Genomic DNA, 23,332 nt, shown 5'->3' with positions numbered 1-23,332 from the left:
AGTTTAGCCCTATATTGACAGACGAGAAAAGCGTATGTCAGCTTCCATGAAGGACTGTTGGTTACCTAAACAAATAGATGTTTTTAAAGCTATTGTTTGAGCGAAAATATATTTTGATTGGCTCACACGCCTGACGTATACATGTATACAGAAGTATATTGTTGCTTTAACAATGCAGTTAGTTGGTATTGTATAACTCTCCACACCCAGGTTTTGCTACTTTCGAAGAATAGTAATGCCAATTGTGGTTTGAATTCAATATCAGAGACTGCTGTTTTATTTTTCGAGAGACAAATAACTTGAGGAGGCGGAGGGGAATGTGAAATTTTTTTGTAAACTTCATTGAATAAATTAGCCTACACTTTTTAAACCTTTTAAATGTCAATCTTCCCAGAATGCATTGCATGTATATAACAATTATACCTTTCCTACAAGTTGCCTATATAGCGCCCTCTAGCAAGAAATGTGTCTGTGACATGGAATTGAAGTAGATGATTGTATCAGAACACCAATTGTAGTCTGTCATTAATAATACCGGAATCTCCAGAAACTTAAAATTGTTATTCTCCAGAAATTAAGTAATAATTGTCAATCACACATCGAAAACAATATCCACGCTTTGAAAGATGGAGATTTTTACACCATAGAAACGTTTTATTGCTAGTGGGTCCAACTTCTAGGAACAGTTTATTTGGTGAACAAGTCTGGGAATATATTGAAATGTGTAATTTTGGTCCAACATTTTGCATATTTCTATTTTTCGTTTCTGGATGAAATGGAAATCTTCCTACAGATCTTGATCAAATATTTCAATAAAATATGAAACAATTGTTAAAACATTTTCAGTAAAAAAATGTAAATTTGTGCAAACTTTTCTAAATTACCAACAATTCAAGTTTAAACAAAACTAAATAACCATCACAGCATGTTTGACCACAATTACAAAAATCAAGTATGTATTAAATTCTCTAAAAGTTTCTTTATTTATTTCTATTTTCAGTTTTAATTTCCCGGAGGGCAAACCACCACATAATTTTGATACATTTCCTGTAGCCTTGATGACTGTATTTCAGGTATGTTGATTCCATTAATGAATGACAAAAGATGTCTTTGGCATTCCATGGGTGGACATGGCAGACACTGTTGGCACAAGATGACAAATTCTTTTCTAATTACTTTCATTGTGTGTCAGTTTGTTTGTTTTTTTATTTAAAGTGGGGGTGTCGTCACCTGCGCATCCATAGCATGTCATTGTTTACAAACAAGCATCTACCCATGAGCCTTTTCGTTCTTAGCGTGTGTTGTTATCATCGTTTGAGTCTCGCGCGTGCGCAGGTGACAACCCCCCCGCTTTAAGTATGTGTGCAAATTATGCACGGAAACAATACAGCGGAAGTTTTGACTTGTTACGTATTGGAGGTTGATCCAACCGCATACTGTCTGAGTGCATATTTTGCAGTATACTCATAATGATATTATCATACATTTTTCCTAACCAACCGTTTGGTTAAGGAGCCCATAGCTGAGCAAAAATTATTGGAGGTTTCTTGCTAAGAACTTTGTTTTCAAAAGCATCCGCCATTTTGGAAATACCACACAATCATTCTATATTATGAATTTGCTGGTAGGACGCCGATATCTCATGCAATACTGACATGCTTCAACTTATTGTGATATGATGACATATTTATAATACATGTAATATTATTTATATTTGTACAGATCTTAACCGGTGAAGATTGGAATGTAGTTATGTACGATGGCATTCGTTCCCAGGGAGGTGTAAAAAAGGAGGGAATGATATACAGCATTTACTTCATTATCTTGGTGCTTTTTGGTAATTGTATCCTTTTGTAAGATTCTAAATAATATCAAGGCATGGTACAATGGTAATGGGATCAATTCCCCCAGCCAACTGCTCACCCAGTAATATAAACTAGATTAAATATTGCCAAAAAAAATAAAATAAATAAAGTGTACACAAATACGAAAGCAGTTGTGCACCCTCTACCAATAAGAGAATAAAACACACACTGATGAAGCCAAACAAAGTATGAATTTGTAATATTTTAGTAGTATAAATTACAAGAAACCTGAGGGGTATCAAAACTATTGAATGTGTGAAAATTACTAAAATTGCTCAAAAAACGATTTTTATTAATTTCTTTCTATCACTGAAATGACCAATCAGGAAAATAGTTGTTCATTATTTAGAGTGAATGATCTACAGTGGTGGCGGAGTTGACTTTAACATATCAGTTGACCAACAGCAGGCCTTTCTTTTTCAAAATGGCTGGACAGTAAAGCTCATTTAAAAGCAAGGAGGCAAGTTATGGGAGTGATTTCAAATGAGTCTGCTTGAGGCAAATTATTTTTAGCTTCTCTCAGCAAAATTTTGTTTGAGTGAATCACTCACAATCGTTCGGTCACCTTGTACGGAAAGGTCTGCTGACGAGACAAATATCAATATTGCTGACATAACCCTTGACCCAAGGCTAACCAGATACCCTGTTGAACGTCTTCCTTGCCATTGCTGTGGACAACTTAGCCAATGCACAAGAGTTGACGAAAGACGAAGAAGAACAAGATAAGCTTAATAAAGAGAGACTGGAGAAAGATAAAGAAATGTTCATGTCCAATCCATCAGTTAATATTTCTCCTCCATCTCCAACTCCGAGCAAATCTTTGGCAATGTATGTAAACATGAATATATCTTGTTTGCTCTACTGTAAAATGCTTTATTTTAGCTGGAATTAATTTTCGCTGAAAAGACTTTTTAGGTGTTTTGTATGGAATTTATTTTCACTGATTTTTGGTGAGTTGAATGTATAATATAAGAAAAAAGGTTAATTCGCTGGATTTTATTTTCACTGAATCACTCCTTCAGCGAAAATAGCGAAAATTAATTCTAAGCGAAAATAAAGTATTTGAGTACTACCAGTAGTTCACTAGAAGTGCACAGAAACACATTATATACTGAATCATTAATATATTTCTTATATTGACCATGGAAACACTTCTGTAATTTACGTAAGCACAAACTTATTGCGTGCTCAAAAATGAAAGACGATATCTGGATGTTTGAACAATAATGACAATCTACGTTGCTGTAACTCTAAGTTATGTTAACTGTTAATTAAAATTCAAGTTACTGAATGTGGACATTAAACAATAAGAAATTCTATGTTGTTCGTAACTCGAACTTCGGTTAAAGTTTGAGTAATAAAATTTGAAAGTTAAAAAACTGTTATTTAAAGTTTGAGTTACTAAATGTGGACATTCAACAAAAACCAAAATGTATGTTGCCTGTAACTCGAAGTTCTGTTAACTGTTAATTGAATATCAAGTTACAATTTGGGTGTGGTTTCACAAAAGTGTGCATGGTTTCAAAAAATATGGGCGTGGTCATTTCTGTAACTTGATGTTTTTGTAACTCGATGTCCATAACTCGAACAATTCAGCGTCTCGAACTAGCTGAGAGAGATGCATTTTGACTATTATGTACTTATTGTTTTTGTTGACAGTGAGGATGAGAAGTCACATGATGGCAAAGTGATAGAAAACTATGACACCAAAGAAGAGAAAAGAGTAAATGGAGATGGAAAAGAAATGGATCCAGAACTCGAGGATGAAGGTATGTTTGTGGAGTCAGGGTATAAATTCAGAAATACATGTATGATGTTTTTTGCCCAAACTTCTGAACTTTGTCCTGCGGTTAGATAAGTTCGTTATTAGAGACATCCAGGAGACAACATTCTGGATGTGAATCACTTCACTGATGGAAATCTATATTACTCAAGGGTATGACAAACTATATGTCACTTAGTGTTCGGAATAAAACTATCAAATGGTTAACTATTTCTCATGACTGAGTCAACCGTATACATTCCTAAATAGATTGTGGCTAACCCCACAAATGTATCTTGCATAGATGGCATAAACAAATATTTCATAATAAATTTCATCATTACCTTTCAGAAAGGGAAGAAGAAGAGGATTCAGATAACCCTTTTGCACCAAAACCAATGGTGCCATATAGTTCTTTGTTTATTTTCAGTCCAACCAATCCGTAAGTATTGTCTCTTGAGCCTTACTTGAACATTTTGTACATGCAAGCTGTTAACATAATTGTTTACAGAATGTTTATTAAACTTACTTTTATTGTTGTTAAGGCCTGTGTTATGTTATGTTTATTTTTAGGATAGTATCAATATTGATGCAAGTTTAAATGTCACAGGTGTGTCTCAATCCATGCAGCTTAGGCCTGTGCTATGTTTGAAATGGGTCCCATGCAACATATAGTAAACATTGGCTTCATGAAAACAAATATTCATGAAAAAACACTGACACTCTGTGTCATAGGACGCCAGAAATATTTTCACTGCTACAAAATTAAACTGATTTTCATTCAGTTTACAGTATATATTGAATGTACTCAACCTGACATTTGGTTGTTTACCACCCGACTTTCTTACCCACATTTTTCTGCAATTTTTTCTTAAATTCTTCAATATTCTGGAAATGAATCTTTAATTTTGGAACCAGCAGACAAAATTTGAGTAAATTTTCAGTTTTGACTCAAAAAATTTGGCTATTTTTGTCTGAATCTTCTGAAGGAGAGTGCAGACTATAAACAGAATATTTTGTGAATTTGTGATGAAAAAAGGGAACTGTTAGTGAAAAGGTTGAAGTCTGTAAATGCAGTTTGGTTTGTATCTCAATTCTTAATATTTATATTATAATATAATTATAATATTATATTATATTATATAATATTATATTATATTATATTATTATATATATATATTATAATTTATATTTTTCCACAGATTTCGACGAGGTGTTCATTATATATGCAGTTTACGTTACTTTGAGTTTTTTATCATGGCTGTTATCGCAATGAGTAGTATCGCTCTAGCTGCCGAAGATCCTGTTGATCCAAATAATTTTCGAAATCAGGTAAGTGCTACATTGTAATATACTGTTTGCTATGTCTTTCACTTAATATGTTTGTAACAGTGTCTGAACTCATTTTTGGGACTGGTGTTCTATTTTCTCTCATTTCCATGTCTGCTGATACTTTTTTGTATCAAGTGGTTACCATTGTATAGACAAATTAATACTGATAATATTTATTTTCAGTTGGGAATTTAGAATAAAGATATTAAAAGATAAAAACAATAACTGTTTATAAAAATTAAAGTCACTAAAAAATAAATTTTGGCAATTTTAAAAAGTGTGGAAAATTTTCCGAATCTTTCTTCTTGTGTTATCAATCAAAATATATTGTGAATCTATTTTTAAATAATTACTGTAAAATACTTTATTTTAGCTGAAATTAATTTGCACCGAAAAGACTATTTATGTGTTTTGTATGGAATTTATTTTCACTGATTTTTGATAAGTTGAATGTAAAATAAAAAAAAGGGATATTCGCTGGATTATATTTTCACTGAATCATTACTTCAGTGAAAATATCGAAAATAAAGTATTTTACAGTAGTTTTAAAAAACTGTCAGCCAATCAGATTGTATGACCATGTTACAATCAACATATACTGTAAAATACTTTATTTTAGCTGGAATTACTTTTCACTGAATAGACTTTTTGGGTGTTTTGTATGGAATTAATTTTCACTGATTTTTGACAAGTTGATAGTAAAATATAGGAAAAAAGGTATATTCGCTGGATTTTATTTTCACAGAATCATTACTTCAGCAAAAATATCGAAAATTAGGTACTTTACAGTAGTTTTAAAAAACTGTCAGCCAATCGGATTGTATGACCATGTTGCAATCAACATATAGATTGAAATGCAAATGTTGTTTAATTTGTAGCAAAAGTCATGTTGATTATATGTCAATTTTGCTATCGAAACCAACAATGATACTGAAAATAATAGTATGAGTGGTGAGATGAATAGTAAAATAAACATAAGGTTGAAAAAATTTTCGTCACTTTAAACTCAATTCCCCTGTGTGTGCAGATGACGACCCCTCCACTGTAAAGCGGGGGAGCTGTCACCTGCGCATACGTCAGATGGCCATAGCGTGTCATTGTTTACAAACAAGCGCCTGCCCATGAACCTTTGCGTTTTTAGCGTGTGTTGTTATCGTCGCTTGGGACTCAATTCCCGCGCGTGGGCAGGTGACGACCCTCCCGCTTTAAACATCAGTCTGCTCATTGATATAAAACAACGATTTCATGTTTTTGTTTTTTCAATTACAGATTTTGGAATATTTTGATTTTGCCTTCACTGCCATATTTGCACTGGAAATGACAATGAAGATTATATCTCTGGGTTTAATTCTCCATCCAGGATCATACTGCAGAGATATTTGGAACATTCTGGACGCCATTGTTGTTGTTTGTGCTCTAGTTGCTTTTGCATTTCAAGGGTGAGTAACCGATGGTAACATAATGGGTGTAAGCTTTGTACATAATTCAACTATCATCTTCAATAGGCCACTTTCATGACCCCTAAAGGTCACACATCCTGGTACTTTCATGACCCCTAAAGGTCACACATCCTGGTACACATCCAACGTAAACAAAATGGAAACCTCACAAATTAATTTTGTTCAGTATTTTGTATATGTGGAGGGGGTGGTGATTGACAAATTAGATATTGAAACTGAAATTAAAAATAGCAAAATTACAAAATCGAATTGTTTGAATGGCTTCATTTGTCTGTTGTTTCTTATAAATCTTGTGTAGGTATTCTTGTGAGAGGTGACAACGAAAGTTATATTCTTCGAAACTTTCAGCTTCCTTTTTGCTTTTTTTTTTGGCTTTTTTTTGTGCATGAATATTTTCTGCATGAGGTCACACACATCTAATTTTTTAAGCTAGTAACTAACGTAAAGGATCGGCAGGCTCAAACCTTGTAAAATGTTTACGCTGCAAATTCTGACTGAGTACAATCTGGTAAAGATATATCACAAGAATACCACAAAGTACATGTAAGCACTGCAGCAGTGCATGATTTCTGTGTCTGTCTGTCTGTACTTCCTTCATGCTTATTTTGCAATGTTTTTATGAGCACCTTGTAATATCAGCAGAATTTCTTTCTTGGCGTATGTGGCCAAGAGGCTATTCCTCGAAATAATAGGTTTTCTGTTCTTCTGCTTAGCTGTATATTATTCTACCTGGGTTTGTTCTTTCTGTTTGCTATAACTTTAATACCTTCACAGTGATATCAATTCCTCTGTCAAGAATCTCAACACTATCAAATCTCTGAGGGTGCTAAGAGTGTTGAGGCCACTCAAAACAATCAAGAGAGTTCCAAAGTTGAAAGTAAGTCGGTACAACATGTACTGTGTATAACTGTCCTAGTCCTGTGTTGACCTCTGTAATGTCTAATGTGTGAAGTTTCAATCAATGTTTACAGCAACGGTGAAGACGGTTCATCTTCTGCTGGTAAAAATCTCAACACTATCAAATCTCTGAGGGTGCTAAGAGTGTTGAGGCCACTCAAAACAATCAAGAGAGTTCCCAAGTTAAAAGTAAGTAGCATGTGAGACCAATTGCTTGGAGCAAAGTGGTTCATAACTAACCAAATGCTAAAATAATCATTTCATTGCGGTGTGGTTTCATCATTTCACTAACCCTCACTTTAGTTTTTTTTTGGAACTACAACTGGAACTCGATTCTAAAGAAGTGAGAAAACAAGTCCATCATATCTGTTGTACTACGATCATAACACTTTCTATTACTCGCACTCATTGCACCAAACATCAATTTTGGCAAACCTGAGAGAAGACTCTTTTGTAAAAGTCAAAAATACTGAGGCTTCTGTGTATATTGTCATACATACAAAACATTTATATGCACATACTGTTGCTAGGTGTTGCTATGGATACTGTCCTCTTTCTTATCTCTCTCTTAATACATGTAAAGATTATGTTGTCACAGCAACATACTTTTTTAAATCTCTTTTCTGAAATACACATGGACTTGTTTTCTCCTGAGCATGTTGTATCTGTTTATTTGTTTCTATGTTCACTGTTTTTTTGTTTGGCTGTGGAATTGTCATGTTTTTAATACTTAATTGTAACGTAGTATTTGACGAGTTTTAATTCATCTGTTTATTTGTGCGGAGGGCTTGGAAAATAGAGTGCAGAATGAAATGAAATGTATTTTGTTTCTCAGAATGTGGTAAATAAATTTACAAAAACAGATGGATTTTATCTCATCAATTGCTCGTACATGTAGATCACTTGTGATTATGATCATGATTCATTTTTTATTTATATTCCTATTCTACTAATATACCTGTACTTTGTTATTGGACGCATTTCATGAAGATGTATTAACCCTTTGTCAACTTTTGGCAACATCTAGATTTATTTTATACAGTTTATGCTTCTCTCCACATAAAATGTTTATAAAAATTGGCAAATCTTTTGATTAAAAACTAAAACCAATATCTGAAATTGTTTGTATGGTCCAAAATGATGGTAAAATGTTGACTTTTACCATATGGCTTTATTTTCTGCTGCTCAAATCAAAATAATAAATTTTGGTAACCAAACTATATTTCCCACCAAAATGTGTCACACTCAGGAAAATGATGATTTACCATTGGTTTCTATGATTAAAATATCTTGTCATAACTCAAAATTTCATTCAGGTATATAGAGTGAATAAATCATTTGTTGTTAAGGCGGGTAGTTGTCTCGAAATTCTGGAGAAATTCTGAGGAATACTATTAATTTTTATGAAATAATGCTTCAACATGAATTCCAAGGCAAGTTGTTCCAAAAAGGCCCATTTGTGCATGATTTCAGACAGTCTCCCCCCCCAAAAAAATAGGTAATACTGGGTAAAAGTATTTCCAAAATCAATGACTTGTGTCTAAACCAATAATTATTTTAAAACAAAAATAACATAGTTTTGTTAGCTCGTATTTAATATATCAAATGCTTGTAAATAACCTTAAATGAACAATCCCAAATAGAAAAGCTCTCATTGCTGTTCTACTAATAAGGATCTATAGTATATAAATTTAATATTCACCAATAACATGGCAAGGGCAAATTTCAAAATTGACAAAAAAACTGTCAAATTGATAAAGAACAAAAAAAAAAGCATGAAGAATACTGCACATATATGAACCATATTTTAACATTTTGTGGAAGCTTCCCAGCCCTGTAATATTATAAATCAGTCCAAAAAAAAACAAACCTGCAAGGTAATACAGATTAAATATTGGAATGCTTACATTTTTATTGTGAATGTTAAATATCTATCGTTCATTTTAACATTCTACAGCATTTTGTCCTCAGACATTGCCAGTTATAATTTTCCCTGGTATATCTAGAAAATTTAAAATAGAAAAACAAAAGAGAAAGCTGACTACTGGACAGTATATTTTTTAATACATATACAGCATAAACACATTTAAACTAATATTATTTATATACATTTATTTAATAACAAATGTTAAATATATTTTTCATAATATATAACTTTTTCCTGTCTTCTAAGGTAAAGTTCTTCACAGGAAGGCAATGAAGTTATCATTTTTCAGAAAAGATATTACTAATAGTTATTTTTTGTTTTGACAGGCTGTTTTTGATTGTGTAGTCAACTCACTAAAGAATGTACTGAACATTCTGATAGTTTATTTATTGTTCCAACTAATCTTTGCTGTAATAGCTGTTCAGCTTTATAAAGGTCGATTTTTCTACTGCAATGATGAATCAAAAAGGAATCAGGATGAGTGTCGGTGAGTCTGTGATTTTTAAATTTTTTTATTGAGGCAAAATTCAATTGGTCTACTGATTCATCTTTGTTGTTTTGATTGATTTGATATTCTTTATTTCTTATCGATCTGAAATAGCAGAGCTAAATCAGCCTACAGACTGCTTATGTTTTTATTCATGTCTATACTGATTCCTCATCAATATATCAGTTGAAAGTTTGTACACAAGTACTATCGTAAAATCTGTATTAGAAGCCGCATCTCTAATAGAAGTCACACCCATTGAGAACCAAAAATTCACCATTTCTCATATGTGTAGATGCTCTAATAGAAGCTGCATCCCCTCTGTTGCATACGACCATTTTAATATAAGCCGCAGCTTCTAATACAGATATTACAGTATACTAATTATTATTAATTAAAATAGGTTGCGTTTTTTTGTGGTCTAAAATCCTAAAATTGCAACATGTAATTTTTCTTTAGAATCAAACAATACTGGGTTACAGGTGCACATTGTATTTTTTTTTGAGATTTGAACAAAAATAGCTGACTGGTGATATTTTTTTTTTATCTGCATGCGTGATTATACTCACCACATTTTGTCAGTCTATTTACTTCAAGTAATACTGCATTAAAATTAGAATACAGATGACCTTTGGTATATCTATATGTACTGGTACATGGTGAACATGATAACTGCATTGTCAAAACGTATTTTATTTGTTTTGGACGAGATTTATTTCTGAATCAGTAAAAAAGAATGTATCAATTTACAACCTCAACATTTTTGTTGTTGTTTTTGTCTCTTTTAGGGGGCAGTATTTTATTTATAAAGATCACAGAATAACTGATGTAGAGGACAGGAGATGGGAAAAAAGAGATTTCAACTACGACAATGTAATGAATGCCATGATGACATTATTCGTTGTGTCAACTGGGGAAGGTTGGCCTCAGTAAGTAATGTTACATGGTTAAAACATCTATGTACATTTTGGTACCTTTTCATCGCTATCGTACACAATGTATGTTTATCTAAGTTAACCTTTTTAGAATTTTTAGATTTTTCTGCACTTTTTTTCCTATATTCTTCAATATTTCCGGAAATTAACCCTAATTGTGAAGCCAACAGACAAAATTTTCAGTTTTTATTCAAAAAATTTGGTTATTTTTGACTATAAATAGGACTATTTTCTGAATTTGTGATGAAAAGAGGGAACTTGTGGTGAAAAAGTTAATATAAGCACTTACTTATATTAACTTAGATAAACATACAGATCAGGCAAAATGTTTTTTAAAAAGTTTTTGCTTGAAATATTGTGGCGGTGGCAGGGTAAACCAAAACTTGACCAAGCTTCTTCAACCTCCTTTTATAGGGTATTTATGTTGGACACAGCTATCAAGTATTGGTTTATTTCATAATATTTCACTTATATTTTGACCGTAGCATCTATTTTTTTTCTAGCATTACCAGTGTTGAGTATTGGTATGTAGTTTTCTGCCATTGTATTGGTTAGCATCTGGCTGCTGTAGAATAGAATAGATGGGGCAGTTGATATGGAGGTCTTGGTTTCAGAATGTGACAGCTGCTGTCAATGTTTGCTTTTTGGTGGATTTGGATATTACTGCATCATAAATATTCTTCAGCCACACTTTATGCATCATACTCCCCAATATATAGCTAAATATATTTTATTATATGGTACACTGATCATTCTGAATAATTTTTGCGAAAAAAAAATTCTAAATATGGCCATAATGTATTCTATCATGAACATCCCTAATTTTCACAGGCCAATTTAAAACTACCGTAGTTATGCAAAAAAGAATTCCAAAAATGGCCATTATATAAATTTAGTTTTCTATAGTGGACCACAATTATCTAGGTATACATTCCATCACAAGTATTCATAATTTCCACTAGCCAATCTTAAACTAGTTATGCAAAAAATAATTCCAAATATGACCAACATGTATTCTGACATGAATATTCATAATGTCCACTAGCCAATCTTAAACTACTGTAGTCATGCAAAAAAGGATTCCAAATATGGCCAACATGTATTCTATCATGAGTATTTATAATGTCCACTGACCAACCGGAAACTAGTTTTGCAAATATTAATTCCAATTATGGCTAACATGTATTCCATTACGAGTACCGGTATTCATAATACCCACTGACTAATCCAAACTAGTTTTGCAAAAAGTAATTCCAAATATGGCCCTCACGGATATTTATAATGTCCACTGACCAATCTGTAACTAGTTATCCAAAATGTAATTCCAAATATGGCCATCACGAGTATTCATAATACACACTGGCCAATCTGAAACTAGTTATGCAAATGAGAATTTCAAATATGGCCATCACGAGTATTTATAATGTCCACTGACCAATCTGAAATTACTTGTGCAAATGAGAAATCCAAATATGACCATCACGAGTATTCATATTGTCCACTGACCAATCTGTAACTAATTTTGCAAAAAAGAATTCCAAATATGGCCATCACGAGTATTTAGAATGTCCACTGACCAATCTGTAACTAGTTATGCAAACATTTATTCCAAATATAGCCATCACGAGTATTTAGAATGTCCACTGACCAATCTGAAATTAGTTATGCAAAAATTTATTCCAAATATAGCCATGACGAGTATTTATAATGTCCACTGACCAATCTGAAATTAGTTATGCAAAAATTTATTCCAAATATAGCCATGACGAGTATTCATAATGTCCACTAACCAATCTGAAACTAGTTATGCAAATGAGAATTCCAAATATGGTCTTTAAATAGGACTGTTTAATCATCTGTTTGTTACAACAGAAATATGTGAATACAACTTATTTCAAATTTTTATTTTTCATTTTTGCAGGATTTTACAGAATTCAATGGATTCCACTAATGAAGGAGAAGGTCCGTTACCGTATTACCGCATGGAAATGGCAATCTACTATGTAGTATTCTTCATTATTTTCCCATTCTTCTTTGTGAACATCTTTGTTGCCTTGATTATTATCACTTTCCAAGAGCAAGGTGAACAGGAATATGCAGAAGGGGATATCGATAAAAATCAGGTGACCTATTTATTGAATGTTTGTCTCATAAAGTGTGTGCAATTTGTTCAGATTTCACTGTCACATTCTGAGTTAATAGGATAGCTGTTCTGAAACACCCAAAGCAAATACCTTTTTAACTAAATTTTCCAAAAAATGTATTCCCCTTTGTACTATTGATTGTACTAAAATTTACTAGCTTTTCTTAATTTTTCTCTTATTTTTCCCCGCTGAATAGCAAAAACTAAATAAAAAAAATAGTGATTATTTTTGCTTGTTTATTTTAAATACGTTTTGTTGATTTTCAAAGATTATCAACCACATGTACTGTATGTAGAGATCCCCTTTCCAGACTGAAAATGTAGATTATATTCCAGACTTGGTGGTTCTGAAAACAGAACCCATTTGGGTTAACTTTTAAATTATCATAATAGAAATAAAATTGTTTCTGTCACTACTTGTACACTATATTTTCATTTATAGTCTGCATTTCTCTTCAGAAGATTGGGACAAAAATAGCCAAATTTTTTGAGTTAAAACCGAAAACGGACTACAATTTTGTCTAATGGCTCCAAAATTATGGTTCATTTCCAGAAATATTGAAGAATATATATAAAAATATGTAGAAAATTTGGGCGAAAAAGTCTGGTGGTGAAAAGGTTAAAGTTCATCAATTGGAATTAAGAATAATGACCATAAACATAAACAAGTCTATTGTCTTTCCTGATACAATGATAATGAAATGAATACATATTATTTTAATTTCTTGTACTTGCAGAAAGCATGTATCGAGTTCTGCATAAATGCAAAACCCACACAGCGATATATGCCCACAAATAAGAATTCACTCAAGTTTCGTATCTGGCAGCTGGTGGTATCTCCCGCTTTTGAGTATTTTATTATGACACTTATTGCCCTGAACACTATTATTCTGATGATGAAGGTAAGGTTTCAATTCAAGGTTTCAGTTTTTGTTATTAGTTTCAAATTCTCTGGTCATTACGTTACTGAGCATGTGCAGTGTGGATTCCACAGTGGAAATAGTGATGAGGTGGGATGGTTTCCATAACACCTCATTCATGTATTGTAATCAATTTGAAATTTGATTACAAAACTGAAGCGCAACTAAAATTACTTCTTAAAACTGCTTATTGTTGATGATCAAAGGTATAGCCACTCTCTATCTGTTGCATACATGGCAGCCAGCATATTGTGTGTCTCCAGGCTTGTGCCTGAAGTAGACGCAATACTTCAGTCATAGACTTGCAAACACCTGTATTTGTACACTTACTTATCAAGGATGGTGGTCATCATAAATTGTCATGTTCAATATGAGATCAACCCATGTGGTAACTATTGATCTACACCACAAATAGCTAGAAGCACTCACAAACATAAACGTTTTGTTTTTAATTGTTTTTTTGATCATATGACAGGATCGGCTTTACGGACTTTACTTGTTTTTTTTTAAATAATAGTATGTTTTTTTTTTTTACTATGGGCCCAAAAGTACAATAGTAGTATCATTAAATATACAATAGTTGAATACACTATATACAGGGCAAAATAATTAATATACTTGACTTATTTATGCAAGTATACATGCTTCTGCTACTAAATTGAGCAAATATATAATATAAATAAATAAACATACTGGAAAATACTTTATTTTAGCTGGAATTAATTTTTGCTGAATAGACTTTTTGGGTATTTTGTATGGAAAGTATTTTCACTGATTTTTGACAAGTTGAATGTAAAGTATAAAAAAAATATATATTCACTGAATTTTATTTTCACTGAATTATTCCTTCAGCGAAAAAAGCAAAAATTAATTCCAAGCAAAAATAAATTATTCTACAGTAGTCATCCTGCTTCAGCATTTTTTGTCTGGGAATCACTTCTCATATTATCTGTACTCTTTTAATTTTAAAGCTATTTTGCTAATATATACTTATACTAAATGTATTTCATTATAATATTTATTCTTTATTTTATTTGACAGTATTATCAACAGCCAATATTCTACACCAATGTATTAAAGTATATGAATATCGGGTTCACAATAGCATTTACCATAGAATGTATACTAAAGCAGTTAGCATTTGGTCCTAGGGTAAGTATCATTGTAACTGTGCATGTGCGCAATCTGTTTTCATCTACTTGTATATCTGTAAAGTTATGCAATTGGTGTGATACATGATGAAGGTCCAAATTTTAAATTATCTTAAGATGATCGCAAAATCACAAAACAAACATACATTTCTAGAAATATTGATGTTAATTAGTGAGTCTGAAAGAACTGGTTAGTGTTATCTATGGCTGTTTTTGCTATTATTCTTGCTTATTTTAAAAGTGTGTATTATATATATAGATAGTTTGAGATAATCCACAGACCTGATTAGTTTTTGGTAGAAATAATTACCTAATTCGCATAAGAATTACCAAATTTTCAACAGTTCTAAAGATATCTCAAGAACCACACAAAAATTTTCAATCAAATTTCAATAATGCATAAATGATTGATATCCATGCATATTAATTATCTAATTTACAATAAATAGCCAATTTTTAGCTGTTTCTCAAGGATCACTCATCAAATTGAAATGTAACTTGATACATAGGTACATAAATGTAGGTACATAGCTCTAGGGTATTCAACAGACCTGTTTAATTCAAGGTTGAATCGTGCATATTAGTTACCTAATTTGCATAAATTAAGCAACTTTCTGAGATCTCAGGAACCACTTATCAAATTTCCATTAAACTTGGTGCATACATGACTGCAGACCACAGATGTACAATCACATTTATTACATGTCATTCAATATTTCTTTTACTATTATGCACTTCAATACATGTATTGTGGATCAGATTGTATTCATATTTTTTATTTCCCAAAGAGAAGAGCTACATTTTCCCTATTTCTACTTGATATGCCTCCAATACCCTCATCATGCAGGATTTTTTTCAAAGATTTCATTGATCTAACATTTTATTATGCTCAATATTCAGAATTATTTCCGTGAAGGTTGGAATGTGTTTGATTTCATCACTGTTGTTGGCAGCATAACAGATGTGCTAGTGTCCGAGTTTGGTGTAAGTATTATGATGTTAAATATAAATGTTTGTTTCTCCATTTAGTGAAACCAACAACATGGCAGTTTGGCATTATAAATATGAATGCATACTGATTATACTCTAATGTTGATATTATACTTAATTATTATATTATACTTAATTATTATATTATACTTAATTATTATACTTATATATAATGTGTGAACTGGGCTCTCAAATTGAGTTGAACCTGCATCAAGATTTTGAAATTCCACTCTCATTTTATGAAAATGATGTTATTTGGAATTCAACTTGTAAATATCGTTGACAAATGGTTATTTGAGTGTTGTGTTATTTGACACGGTCGAATGGTAGATGTATTCGTGTTGTTAATGTCATCTCACGAACACTGCTAGCTTATATTGCAGGTTTAGTTTTTATATTTAGATTGTCATCTTAGTTTGGTTTTTAAAATTAAGTGTTATGATTCAAAGTCTGCCAATTTCAAACAAACACAGAACAAGAAAAACTATTTGTATATATATATATATACATATATCGGTATATATATTTTCGGTGAATATCTTGTCATAAAAAAATTAAGGTAATTCAATTTTAATAAATAATGATGGAATCATCTGTCTTGATTTTTTGAAAGAAATTGATTGGCTGTAAACTAACTGTGCTTATCTGTCACATTTGTTTGAATTACAAGAAAATCTGTTAATAATAACCTTAAATTCGTGTAATTGACCAATTATATGAATATGCAGTGATCTTGACTTGAATGAAATTGGACAGTCTTTGTATAATATGTTCACTATATTCATACATGTGCAATTTAAGAGGTACAATAACTACATCCTGTAGTGGGGAACGTACCAAAATGAAATTGATGCTCTAATTGAAATTTAGATGTGAACTGAGGTTTGACCACTTTGATTGCTATTCATCACAGTTATTGAATTATATTTCTTTTAAAGAGTGCATGATCTTGTAGCAATACAATTGTAAAATTAGACATAAAGCACCGTAAATACAGTGACTATAGAAGTATTTTCTCATAATATACTGCATGTGTTTAATCAAATTCTGGTCTTCAGCCAACTATACATGTCAGTCCTGAGTATGTCCAGGTACAACATACTCACGCAACTACACACAGATGTTACTGGTAGATTTATTGGATAATAGCAAGAATTACTTGCCCTGAGTTGCTGTTATTGCCCCAAGACCAAGTCTGTAGTTGGTTCACATTCATAACTTTAATAGCGATACAAGAAACAATATAACCAATATGTTTGAAGACAATCTGAAATCAGGAAGGTCCTCAAATTTCAATTCCAACAATCGTGGGGTTTTGGGCTTGCTTTGACTGGTGACTTCATTTCATAACTTCCCATATTTTATTGACATTTATCCTATCATATACATGTCCGGGAAATATTATATCCCTGTGTAATCCATTAAAAATATTGCCATTACCTCGTTCATAAATGTTATATCATGTAAAGAATCTCAGTCATTGAATTTTGTGTTAATGTGTATATTATATCAAAACAGCATTCTTAGTGAAACTATTCCAAAACATCCTAGTTTAGACTTACTTTTGAATGTACAAGTTAAACAGGTGCAGTGATCAGATAGTTAAATAATTATAATTACGGTATGATTTGCAATTATAGATTGTTTTAAAATCGCTAACCTGTGATTTGAATAAACAAAGTGAAAGCATCCAAGGGTGCACCTCACTATTGCATACAGACACACCTACCTGTTTGAATGTCATACACTATTGATGTCCCAAACCTACTTATAGAGGGCGCTCTATTATTTGCATTTAATATTTTTATGCCTTAACAATTTATTATTACCCTGATATAACTGAATAAAAAACGATCAATTTTACTTCCAGTACTTTGTTTTCCCACTGCTTTACAATCCAGTTTTTTGACCTACTGTTTGTTTTTCTATAAAAAATTATCCCTTATTTCAACTGCTTTCCATCTACAGATTTCAGATTTTGCAATGAGCTAATGGATATATTAATCCATATATTTTTCTGAACTTGACTCTCTTTCACATGACAAATGTTGTCCCCAATTGAAATTATATCTTAATCTATCTGCAAACTCATGAATGTTTATAGATGGATTGGCTAACACAGATTTTTAAATTCGCAAAACACACCCCAGAAAATTTCTTTGACTTCAACCTCCAAGTGCCATACCACCTCAAAAGTGGTCTAAATTTGTTATCATTTTCTGCCATTTTCACTGAATTCAATCCCAATTTTAGACCAAACAGACAAAATGTGACATTGCTTCTAGTTTTTGATCAAAAAAGTTGAAATTTTTAATCACATTTTCTAAATATTTTCACATTTTCTGTAATTTTCAATGAATTCAATCTTAATTTTAGACCAAACAGACAAAATGTGACGTTGCTTCTAGTTTTTGATCAAAAAAGTTGAAATTTTTAATCACATTTTCTAAATATTTTCACATTTTCTGTAATTTTCAATGAATTCAATCTTAATTTTGGACCAAACAGACAAAATGTGACGTTGCTTCTAGTTTTTGATCAAAAAAGTTGAAATTTTTAATCACATTTTCTAAATATTTTCACATTTTCTGTAATTTTCACTGAATTCAATCTTAATTTTGGACCAAACAGACAAAATGTGACATCACTTCTAGTTTTTGATCAAAAAAGTTGAAATTTTTAATCACATTTTCTAACTATTTTCACATTTTCTGTAATTTTCACTGAATTCAATCTTAATTTTGGACCAAACAGACAAAATGTGACGTTGCTTCTAGTTTTTGATCAAAAAAGTTGAAATTTTTAATCACATTTTCTAAATATTTTCACATTTTCTGTAATTTTCACTGAATTCAATCTTAATTTTGGACCAAACAGACAAAATGTGACGTTGCTTCTAGTTTTTGATCAAAAAAGTTGAAATTTTTAATCACATTTTCTAAATATTTTCACATTTTCTGTAAATTTCACTGAATTCAATCCCAATTTTGGACCAAACAGACAAAATGTGACATCGCTTCTAGTTTTTGATTGAAAAATATTAACATTTTTGTCAACACTTTCTGTGGGGAAAAAAGCAGATACAACTATTTTGTGGATTGTTCTTGAAGTTGACTTTGGGTTAAAATAACAGCAGAATTGTGTTTTGGTAGCTTTACAGAAACTGATAACTGTCACACTGTTGAGTAACTTACCAGTAACACATTTATGGTTCCAGAATAGCTGTTGTTGTTGTATGTGTTTGGTGTTGTCATGACATTGTGTTAATGAACCATGAAATGCCTTTAATCAGAAAATGCATTTTTTTTGCATGTTGCCCAAATCCTAGCAGTTCCCCGTTTTCCAATCCACCCACCCTATTAACCACAAACCATCTGTCTTTTCTCACTTTCTGATATGAAAATAAAATCGTCCTGCAGGCAGATAGTGTCAAAGTGAGTACTGCTGTGCACATCAACTGACCAAAGCAAGCAAAGAACTCTACATCACCTGGAACCAGTAATCTTTTTCTCTCATACCCACGTCTTCACCCATATGCTCCCTGTACCTTTCCCTGAACCCATACTGCTGCCACTGTTATCTTATCATGCTGCTCTCTCAGAAAAAAAAACACACACACTCAAAATAAAATCACATATCATCATATGGTACTCAAGTTTCTTTCCACAAAGCTTCAGAAACAACACCAATGTATGTTACTGTGTAAATGAAGTGAATGATCTAAACCACTGGGGGAATGCCTTCTGGCATGCATCTAGACAAAATTGATGCTCAGTACCATGTTTGCATGTCTTATCTCCTCTTTCTCTTCTCTCTTCTCTATGTCTGTCTTCTATCACTATGGCCAGAACGCGGTAAGCATGCAGCTCAAAGTTTGAACCCCATTTTAAATCATAATCACCAGCACTGTATCTTTGACATGCTATATCCAGTTAGTTAAAAAAAACACTAACAGTAACACTACTCAAAGTTTGTTACAGTAATTTGATTTCATTGGAAAAAATATGGGTGGTGGACTAATACCTAAGTCTATCTTTTGCATACTTACTTTCATAAAATTGATTATCTTTTTTTTTTTAAGTTTCTTTACTTATTACTTTTTATATCTGTGGATCTTCATTGCCGGTGCTGTGGTGTTGTTTGCTTACTAACATCAGTTTTCCAAGTTACTTTTTATTTATTCATTTGTGTATGTATATATATATGCACACAGTTGAGCTGTTTCAGTTTAGAAGGCAGGCTAGGCAGCCTACTTCTAATGTGTATCCATGAAAAGCTTCATTTGATTTTGTATTTCATTCTGTTGCATGGTATTCTAAGGTATCTGTACATGTACACAGAGCATGAAACATCATTTCAAACACTTTCTGCGATTATTATCTCCTCATTGTGTGAAAAAACCAAGACTTACCTTTATAATGCTGTTTTATTTATAGTTGCACACTGAGATAATTCCTAGAGCTTTATTGGGGTCTTTGCCTTTATGTTGCGTATTTGATGGTCTCAATATGCACAAATTACAGGAAGAATCTTTGTGAATTCATTTGCATTAGAACTCTATCCAAAAGTGTCAGCAAATTTAATTCAAACTCACAATAAAATAAAGCCGAAACGCGTCAACATTTGAGTGACACTGAAAATTGAATTTTTACTTATTTCCTTTGATTCGTGCAAGTATAGACCATAAAATATTTTACAAAATAATCTCAAGATCTCAATAACAATAAGAATAATCTCAGAGTGCAACTTTAATATCACTATATACTTTTTAGAAGCACTAAATCAAATTTTGATATAAAAAATATATATGAAAGCCAACAGTACTATGAAGGTAAATCTTGTTGAGGAATTCAAGGTGTTTTTTTTTTCTTTCTTTCTTTCATTTAACATCACTGGCTTTATTTTAATTAACACATTGCCCTCCACAAAACCAAAAAACTATGATTTATAGACCTACAGTATCATTCAATTTATCCCTTGACCTCTGGGACAACAATATTTTGTTTATCATTTAAAAAAACCAAACATTTTTGATGCAAGCAAACAAATGAAAGTAAATAACTGAAAACAAAAAATGAGAACTGACAATAGAATTTTGTTTTTTCTATGATAATTTGTTTCTGATTTCCAGCATCATAATTTGCATATTTGTACCAGATTGTCTTAGTAATTAGCTAAGATGAACTCCTCTGTATGGATGGCAATGTGTTAAGTCATTCTTATGATTACAGCACTGCTGATGATTGTCATATATTATTATGGTGTACATTACTAATATTGCAATGCATGCAGTCTGTGTCACAACTAAAATCATTATACAATTTATTTCATCCTATACATGTGCTTTGTCTTTGCAGAATAATTTCCTCAATCTTAGTTTTCTGAGATTGTTCCGTGCTGCCAGGCTAATAAAACTCTTGCGGCAAGGTTATACAATCCGAATTCTCCTATGGACATTCATACAATCTTTCAAGGTACGTTATCTCCATAAGTTACAGCGTGCTGTATTTTTGTGGTATTGGGCAAGGTGCCTGCATCCTCTCTTATTAGATGATATGAATTAGGGAATGATTAAGCAATATTTCTAAGATGACAGACATTTTGGAGTTTCACTAATTTTTTCCACCTTGTCTACTTCTGGGCTTTATATAGTATGTAGATGGGTCGAGAAGATGTACTGGTATAATAATAAAGTTAATATGAGGATGTCACAAAGTATGCACTGAGGCAGTACATGGTCACACTGACCTCTGTTGATACTGTACATTTACTATCTTCATGAAAAAATAGAATTCACTGCTGAACATTTGTTTCCATAAATTGAAACGTTTGGACACAATTGTTCTTTTTATCCCCAGCAACTGGTTAAAAAAAAATGTTTCTTTCAAATTAATGAACTTAATTTCATGTACCGATAAGAATTAAATGACTTTTTCCAAACCTCAATGGATTTTCCAAAATTTGTTTGACTATACTGTATGTTGACATTACTTTTTGATTTTCAAAAAGGCAGCCATAGGATATTTCTGGAATACTAGGATACATTCAAATAATGTGTATATATATTCAACATTTATTTTAAATATATCAAACATATACACAAAGGGTGTATAAGTACTGTAGAAGGCTTAATTATTCACTGGGTTTTAATTTTGCTTATTTCACTGACTAGAAAATGCGCTAAATTAAAACCTAGTGAATATGTAAAATTTAGCATAGAACACATTATCTAAATGATAAAACCGTGAATTTAAAACCCACTGAATATGCCTGAAATGCTAAATCAGTAAAATTTAGACCCAGTGATAGTATAATAATTTTGTAAAGAATATTAATTTTTTTTTTTTATTGCAGGCATTGCCGTATGTTTGTCTCCTCATTGCCATCTTGTTTTTCATCTATGCAATTATTGGAATGCAGGTAAGATTCTAAAGTATCATTCAGTAGTCAGTCGTCTGTGTTTGAAACCGAGAATCTCAGGTGGTTTTTAATAAAGTATGAACTCATCGATATTGCTAAATGGTTTCATTTTTATTAGAATCCCGTTCACAGTAATACAGACGACACAGCTCCAGAAAACACACGAAGCATGTGACACAAAGTACTGCACATGCGCAGTTCATTACATAGTGGTCAATCGGATGTTTACCCCAGTGCATGCTGGGAGTTTATATTACAGCAAGTTAACAGTTTTGCATATACTGAATATTGTCCAGTTAACTGCTACTATATGAAGACATACAATGTACAGAGTTTTTATTTTATTTTACTCAGATGTTTGGTGCAATAAAGTTGGATCCTGAATCGCAAATTAATGGTGACAACAATTTTACAACTTTTATTCTGTCACTACTACTGCTCTTCAGGTAAAATTAGTTTTTAATGCAGTCCCATCAGTATATGTCTTTCATTGGCTACCTAACCCTTATTTGCACCTTTTCACCACGAGTTTCCTCTTTTCATGTCAAATTTTCAAAATAGTGCCAATTATAGTCTGCACTTTCCTTCAGAATATTTGAACAAAAAAGCCAAATTTTTTGAGTAAAGCCTGAAAATTGACCCAGATTTTGTCTGTTGGCTCCAAAACTAGAGTTTATTTCTAAAAATATTGAAGAATATAAGAAAAAAGTGCAGACAAATTTAGGCGGGAAAATCTGGTGGTGGAAAGGTTAACCAATCATGCTTTGTATAAATTTAACTTATCACATGACCATGGTGAATATCATTAACAGTCGTGACGTTCAGTGTGAAATATTACTCACTTGTATTTCACACTGGCAACAGAAATAATAAACATACGCGTAGAAAACCCAAATGGCAAAACAGTATCGTAGTTATCGTTATCGCGATATGACGATTTCAAACAAGATAACGACAATTACTCTCATGATGCAATAACGATAAATCATAATAACGACAAATAAAAGTTTATTTTGAAAAAAATTTTCGGCTGTAACTGCAAA

At 31.9% G+C, this 23,332-nt stretch overlaps 1 protein-coding gene across 1 annotated transcript in view; it reads left to right on the top strand.

Moving 5' to 3' along the window:
- Positions 1-23,332, top strand: part of LOC100373523 (voltage-dependent calcium channel type A subunit alpha-1-like) — a 90,553-nt gene that overhangs the window by 33,809 nt on the left and 33,412 nt on the right. Inside the window, exons 13-30 of the mRNA XM_085492202.1 lie at positions 1,001-1,073; positions 1,723-1,843; positions 2,504-2,693; positions 3,525-3,634; positions 3,979-4,069; positions 4,830-4,959; positions 6,229-6,398; positions 7,391-7,505; positions 9,570-9,730; positions 10,519-10,659; positions 12,587-12,788; positions 13,546-13,710; positions 14,770-14,880; positions 15,780-15,863; positions 19,289-19,303; positions 21,227-21,343; positions 22,224-22,289; positions 22,644-22,735. Of these exons, the coding sequence (XP_085348328.1) occupies positions 1,001-1,073; positions 1,723-1,843; positions 2,504-2,693; positions 3,525-3,634; positions 3,979-4,069; positions 4,830-4,959; positions 6,229-6,398; positions 7,391-7,505; positions 9,570-9,730; positions 10,519-10,659; positions 12,587-12,788; positions 13,546-13,710; positions 14,770-14,880; positions 15,780-15,863; positions 19,289-19,303; positions 21,227-21,343; positions 22,224-22,289; positions 22,644-22,735 (2,154 nt within the window). The remainder of the gene's footprint in view (positions 1-1,000; positions 1,074-1,722; positions 1,844-2,503; positions 2,694-3,524; positions 3,635-3,978; positions 4,070-4,829; positions 4,960-6,228; positions 6,399-7,390; positions 7,506-9,569; positions 9,731-10,518; positions 10,660-12,586; positions 12,789-13,545; positions 13,711-14,769; positions 14,881-15,779; positions 15,864-19,288; positions 19,304-21,226; positions 21,344-22,223; positions 22,290-22,643; positions 22,736-23,332) is intronic.

Source organism: Saccoglossus kowalevskii, chromosome 17, assembly GCF_978046115.1.
Source record: "Saccoglossus kowalevskii chromosome 17, keSacKowa6.1, whole genome shotgun sequence".
Lineage (NCBI taxonomy): Eukaryota > Metazoa > Hemichordata > Enteropneusta > Harrimaniidae > Saccoglossus > Saccoglossus kowalevskii.
The sequence above is the reverse complement of the archived record's forward strand: the minus strand, read 5'-3'. Positions and strand labels throughout refer to the sequence as shown.